The sequence below is a fragment of the Etheostoma spectabile genome, chromosome 5 (assembly GCF_008692095.1).
Source record: "Etheostoma spectabile isolate EspeVRDwgs_2016 chromosome 5, UIUC_Espe_1.0, whole genome shotgun sequence".
NCBI classification, from domain to species: Eukaryota; Metazoa; Chordata; class Actinopteri; order Perciformes; family Percidae; genus Etheostoma; species Etheostoma spectabile.
The window spans coordinates 13,625,682-13,632,613 of NC_045737.1; the positions used below are offsets into that span (position 1 = coordinate 13,625,682).

The 6,932-nt window shown below is 38.4% G+C and overlaps 1 protein-coding gene across 7 annotated transcripts in view; it reads right to left on the reverse strand.

Moving 5' to 3' along the window:
- LOC116689159 (ral guanine nucleotide dissociation stimulator) overlaps window positions 1-6,932 on the reverse strand; it is a 65,908-nt gene that overhangs the window by 35,770 nt on the left and 23,206 nt on the right. For 3 of the 7 annotated variants that reach the window (XM_032515573.1, XM_032515568.1, XM_032515567.1), the window contains exon 1: window positions 2,698-3,006. The exons of 3 other annotated variants lie outside the window; for them this stretch is intronic. In XM_032515573.1, coding sequence (XP_032371464.1) covers window positions 2,698-2,886 — 189 coding nt within the window. In that variant the 5' untranslated portion in view covers window positions 2,887-3,006. Of the gene's footprint in view, window positions 1-2,697; window positions 3,008-6,932 lie in introns of those variants that run through there. One more of the 7 variants, XM_032515566.1, reaches the window with a different exon arrangement.

A 6,932-nucleotide genomic window follows, 5' to 3' on the forward strand; every position in this document is an offset into this window, starting at 1 on the left:
CCTGTGTGTTGAGCTCTCTGTTTTAGCTACAAATTGAGGCATCACACTTCTGTTCCATCTTTGTTTAGAGTCGCACAAGCGCAGTACATAAGTAAGGACTATCAAAGACATCAAACTTGCCAAAGATTTAATTGAAAAAAGAACATCGGTAGCTAAACACAGGTACAATAACAGCAACAGATGCAAAACCTTTTAAACCCAGCCCGAATCATTGGAGGTGTCTGCAGAAAATGGTGGCCTCGCCAAGTTCAATCTGGTCATAAACTTAATAAATTATGAATTGGCAGATCAACAGAAGCGGAAAAGGCAATAAGCATCGACCTATGCCCAGAAACTTCAGATTGTTTGTAACCAAGAAAATTCAAACACGATCAGCCAGCATGAAGCCAACAATGACTTTTCATCCGCCAAATCAAGCACAGCACTCATTTCAAACCTTTAGTCACGATAAATTGATTTAAAAAAAATATGTAAAAAAGAAAAAAGGCAACACAGCTTTAATTTCTTTCTAACACAGCTGTAACTTGATAACCTCCATTTCAGAGCCATTTGATCCCCTCATCTATATGATACAGTGTGTACAGACTCTGATGGTGGATCCATGAGAGCCTGAGGTATATCAACAAATGACTGAATCCAACCCACCAACCTCCCCCACATCCCCCTTTCCAGTGACCTTTTTATACAGTAAAAGAACCATGACATTGAATAACGTCCACATTAGCCTCTGGACTGCTGGGAAGAAAGACGGCGATTGTTGAGGAAACCCCTCGGCCTCTGCCGGAGGGGGATTAAGCATTAGTAATTGTGTTAGAGGAGAGGATTAGATTAGAGCAGTGCGAAGAGGCAGAGCAGGTTATAGCTGAAGCTACCTCTCTGAGCTCCCGACATGAAAAAGGGAAACATACACCAGGTTTGTGATATCAGTCCAGGTCTGATTGATGACCAGAGACGAGAGCAAATCAAAAAAGTGTACAGTCAGCGGAGACCAGACCATGGTCTCCATGTGGTAACAGTTAGCAGGCTGTCCACGTCCCCGGCTTTACATAGGACAAATTAATGTCATTACTCATCCTCCCTCCTGATCTCATTGAATGTTCGTGACGTAAGGTGCGCAGTGCTAGAGAATGCTACCACCTAATTCATTAAAAAAGGACATTTTAGAGATAACAGTGATACTCTCTTTGGTTCATGTAGGTTGAAAAGGTAAGTGACGTAGTGGGGAAATAAAGAAGTAGGGTTATGGTATGAAATGAGCTCAGGGTGTACGAAAAAAAATACACTGCCAGAAGAGCATTAGGGTGATATTATTGGCTCTACTATTTGATGGATTGCCATGAAATTGAACAAGATGAACCCTAATGGCTTGAGGTGACTATGAATCATGGGTTCCCCTTTTGTGCTTTTATATAAAATATCTGTGCACACATTCATGTTCCCCTCAAGATGAATTTGAATCACTTTGATGATCCCTTCACATTTACTTAGCGTCATCATTGGTTCAAAATTGAAATCTGTCCAGTACTGGTTTATGACCAATTGCCTGCAAACCTCATGACATTCCCATTGGCCATGCTAATGTTAGCATTTAGTAGAGCTGAAATGATTAAACAAGGAATCGATAAGTAGCTCTGCACGTAATTTGTTAATAAATGAATCCTTTTTAACTCAAAATCACCAAACATTCCCGGCTCTCCGATTTCAATATTTGCTTACTTTGTCTGTTTTATATCAATATTAATTTAATTTCTTTGGGTTTGGGATGGAACTGGCTTCTAGCTCGACTTACAGAACAACTCTGAATCTTACAACACAGGAAATACAAGTGTGTGATATGACAAAATTATCCTCAACAGTAAGACCTGAATGACACCTGCACTATGAGGCTACAGTTAACATCTATTCAGTATTGGATTGAATCAGTGTGCATGTAGAGGCAGAACTGATACCCACAGAAAAAAAGCAAGTCATCCTGTTACAGTAACCTTGTGCCAATGTCTAAGGGGTGTCACAATAGGTTTCACTCTAAATCTTTAGTATCATTTTGTTCTCCTTTTACTTTTGTTATGTCCATTATGTATGTTACCTAATACAGAGTCCTATCCATTTATATCCAGCAACTCAGCATTTGACATCCATAAGCTGTTTAAATGGCCTCTACTGCTTATAATAAGGCTTTACAGGGTTTACAAATATAGGATTAGTAGATGTTCTCATACATTACATCATCTGAGGTATAAGACAATAAATAAATAAATAAATAAATAAATCATCTTCCTACATACAAACCTATTCATTGTATATTTTGGATACCTACAGATGTTGTTTAAATGTGTAATAAACTGGTTTAAAAGTGGGGTTGACATCCAAAAAAAGAGTTAAAGTAGAGAAAGCACACAGGGGATATCTTTTTATATACTAGCTAATGCTTTTATTTTAAAAAACATAACTTGACGGTAAATAACCTCAAATTAAACTAATTCCTAACATTGCTCGTTTCTTTTATAATTCCTATCAGTTCAGGATCAATCCAAAATCCCCCAACCCTCAAAACCAGTTCGGATCCTCCGGACGTCCTCCACATCCCAACACTACAAACCGCATCAGCTAACGGACCTCTGTCGCCTCTTATCCCCGCTTCTCCTCCACCCTCCTCCCGCCTGCCCTGCCACTTCCCCCCGGCCTCCTCCTGCTCACCTCCAGCAGCGGCAGGTCCGGGTCCAGGTGTGTGAGGCTGTGCAGGACCACCGGGCTGCGGTCCTCCACCACCTCCAGCCTCACCCCGTCCCAAATGTTCCGCACCCTCCACGACGAGTCAAACATCTCGACCAGCTGTCCCGGTTTGACGCTGTGCGCCTCGGTTTGCATCCCCGACAAATAGACCATGGATGCCCGCGGAGCCGAGTCACAGTAACGATAGCGACATGCTCACCGTTTCTGTCTGGGTTTTGTTAAACCAGAGAGTCGCTGCTGCTGCTGTCTGTGGGCCAGCCGCTGTGTCGGATCATCGCTGCTGTCCGTTGGGTTCAGACGAGTCATGACTCAGATTTAGGCTTTTCTAAACCCCGCCCCTCAGGCATGTGCTGCCTTCAGGGCTATCGGAAATATCTCGCGTCGCGGGATGTAACGGATGATTACCATTCTTTAAATAGCCTTCCGTTCATATTTATTCTGAGAAAACATGGCTATGCCCTAATGGCCCTAAGGGCATAGCCATGTTTTCTCGGAGACATCTAAAACAATAACATTCACCTTTATCTCAATCATCAAATGTTTTATTATAAAAATGGCAATAGTGTTTATTACATCTGTACATATATTTGCACAAAGTGTGTGCGTGTATAAAAGCAATGTATTGTAATATACAATGTATATAACTGAATGTTTATTTCTTGTTATTGTTTGTTAGTGTTTATAATCTTCAAAAGTTTTTTATGTGTTTTCTACTTCTTTAGAGTGTTTTATGTTGCTTTAACAAGTAAATTTCCCCAGTGGAGATCAATTATATAATCCATATAAATAAATTGGATTGGATTTATTTGTTTATTTTCTTTCTCAATTTTCCCTTAGTAGGCCTATATGTAGATATTGTTATTATTAAACTGCTGGATATCCACTTGAGTGGAATTACGCATTTATAACAGAATATTAGAATATCTACAATAATAATAATATCTGTCTATATCTATATGAATACACATAATATGACATTTCATGGAGCCGACCAGCAAAACAGCTATTTCTGTCACAAAGCCGTCTCCTTCTGTTTTCTAACCGTACGGAAGCACACTGCATTAACACAAAAAACAGACATCTTATCTCATGACTACGAGATCTTTTCTTATTATAAAATAGTAACTCATAATTACAAGGTAAGTTTTTTTGTGTAAATGCAATGTGCTCTTGTAATACTGTGTGGTAAGGTAAGCTTTAAAATGGGTACACGGTACAAAGTACAGATCTACGAGGTGTCCCTGAAGGCAGCGTCACGTCATGCCTTTTGGGAAATGATGGGTGTGTTGTTTCTGCTCTCACTATGGCAGCAGGCTGGCATGGGAAAAGAAAACACACTCATGTACAGTTTACTGTCCCTGATGTCTGCCAAAGAACCAACAGCAGGTCTGCAAACATTAGAAAGTAACATTAATCTAGCAGTATTACACGGAAGTACAATTTAAAAGGTATTTGTACTGTACGTATTTTCCCAACACATTTAGAGCGAAATATCGTATGAATTACTTTTTTTATCCACATATTTTTTAAATAGCTCAAGTCATCACTTACATTTTTTTTGCAGATTAAGATTTTACATACAAAGCCTACAATCATCATCATATATAACAAAATATAGAAAGCAAAAACTACTGAACGAAAATAGTTTAACCCCAACATTTTAAATGCTGTTTCATGTAAAATGAATTATTAATAAGATGAAATAAAATATATAGTGTTTGTAACACTTTGAGAGGGTCATTCTAGTACATGGTTTTATTTACAACACGTCAAACTTTTTTATTATTGTTATGTTTTAATCTAATATTATTCATTTTTTTGTGTCTTTCTTTTGACTTTCTTTATTAAAATTTGAATGGCACATTGGTGCAGATAGTACAGAGTACTGTCACATTGTGGAGTTAGTACTTTTACTGAAGGAAAGCATCGGAGTATAGGGCGCTGTGGAGATGCTGTAGGTCTGGCAATGCAAGACTAGCCTACAAGTAATGATTGTCTCCATTACGAATTATTCTGGGAATTAGATTTCAATTGAGTGATTATTGTCTCTCAAATGTCTGAAACCGCTAATCACAAGTTCTGAGAGCTCAAGGTGACGTCTTCAAATATCTTATTTTGATCAACTTAGTCTAAAATTAAAAAAGAAATATGACTTGGCAATGATAAAAAGCAGCAAAGCCTCACGTTTCAAATAAGATGGAATAAGATACATGTTGCTAAATCTGAGTATTTCCTTCACCGATGTCAGCAAAAAGCAAGCAAGTCCATGACAAACCGGCAAAACAAATAACAAATGGAGTAAAACTCAAACAGCACCTAAACACAAAGATCTGCGGTTCTTTGCAAAGAATAAACTAAGATGCTGTGCATTATTTTCAATGCCAGAAACCACAATTCCTCACAGACATTAAAACCCATTCACCCCTGTTTTTTAGGAAAATGTCAGTCAGAATTAACTGTTGAAGGATCTACTGTCCAACACTGAACGAGCCTGTTTCAATTTGACATCTAACACTGCCTCCTGCTGGCCAACGTCAGGCACAAACGTGTCATACAGGACCACACTCGGACATCCATCATCTTAACAAGATGTCTGCCAAGCTCTTAAAATGATTAGTGACTCTAATTAACCCAACCTATTTAAATGAGAAGAGCAAGTACGTCAAAAAAACAAATGAACAAAACAAACTGGCGGACCGTTATCTATTTCTAAGTAAATAGTCCACTGAGTCAGAGGACGAACAGGTGTTAAAGTGATTGAGCAAGCCCAAAAACATCTGCTGCACCAGCTGCCACCACAAACACGTCTGACCTCCCCGGCCTTCCTCATCCCCGAGCTTCATAACTATAATAATCATGCTATTTAGGCAGTTGCACATTTTTGTATTCCCAACTTGTATACATTCAAATAGTTGTTTGTGTATTTTATTCCCATTATTATTCCATGTATATTGTATCCTAATATTTCATTTATATTTATATTCTGTGCTGTGTGACTGATTTTGCTGCTGTAACACTGTAATTTCCCATTTTATTGGGATCAATAAATATCTATCTATCTATCTATCTACTGATAATAATAATACATTTTATTTGTAAAGCACTTTTCATTGAAAAATCAATGCAAAGTGTGTGTGTGTGTGTGTGTGTGTGTGTGTGTGTGTGTGTGTGTGTGTGTGTGTGTGGTGTGTGTGTGTGTGTGGTGTGGGTGGTGTGTGTGTGTGTGTGTGTGTTTTGGAGATCAACACTGGTGCCAATATGCTTTCACTTAAATTATCAGCAACTGATGTTTGGGCAAATATTAAATGATTTTACATCTGATTATTTTCATGCCAGTAAAAAAAACATCCGAATATGCAAATGTTTCCCCCCCAAAATCCTCTAGAACAGCTTTTAGAGAAACATAAAGTAATAGTAGCAGTTTTAAGGTTGGCAGATCTGTAATGCAAAAAGTCAATAATAATAAATTCTGACTCAGATTTATGTTCAACTCTAATTGCTTTTAGCTGATTGTATGATTGATGCACGAATTTAAAGGAGAATTCCGGTCGATTTTAACATGTTGCTTCTGTTTTGCTAAAACAAGTTTAAAACTTGCCCTGTTTAAGCCTGTTTAAGCCTGTTGGGTGCTAACTCTAGCACTGGTCTCGCTACTGACAGCACTACAAATTAAAAAACAGAGCTACATGTTGAAATCAACCAGAATTCTCCTTTAACTTGTAATGGAGTATTTTCATACGGATGTATTGATGTTTTTCCATCAGTAGAGGATCTAAAAACCTTCTGCCACCACTGCTACATGAGATAGAGGAGAGGAACAGAGTTAAACACTATTATTAAAAAACACTTTGAAACCTCTGCTCTAAATGCTGTTACAGACCATTTTTCAACCACAGGAGAAGAAAATAAACACTGAATGCTGACTTTTTTTTGTCATTGAACAATAATAGCAGACGCTTCGGTCTTATGGAAAAACCCCATATGGTCTAAATGCCAAAAAAATCTCTAAGAAGCTAGAGGGACAGCCAACTTTTAGTCTGCTGTGATTTAACTAAAGCTCTGCTTCCATCTGCTGGAAATCAATACCAGAGGATGTTGTTGTGCTGCTGCTGGGACTCTGGCTGATGCTCCGACATGCTTTACTGTTCCCTGAGGAGAGTGATGCTTACAAACCACCCCCCCCCCCATTACTTTCTTAC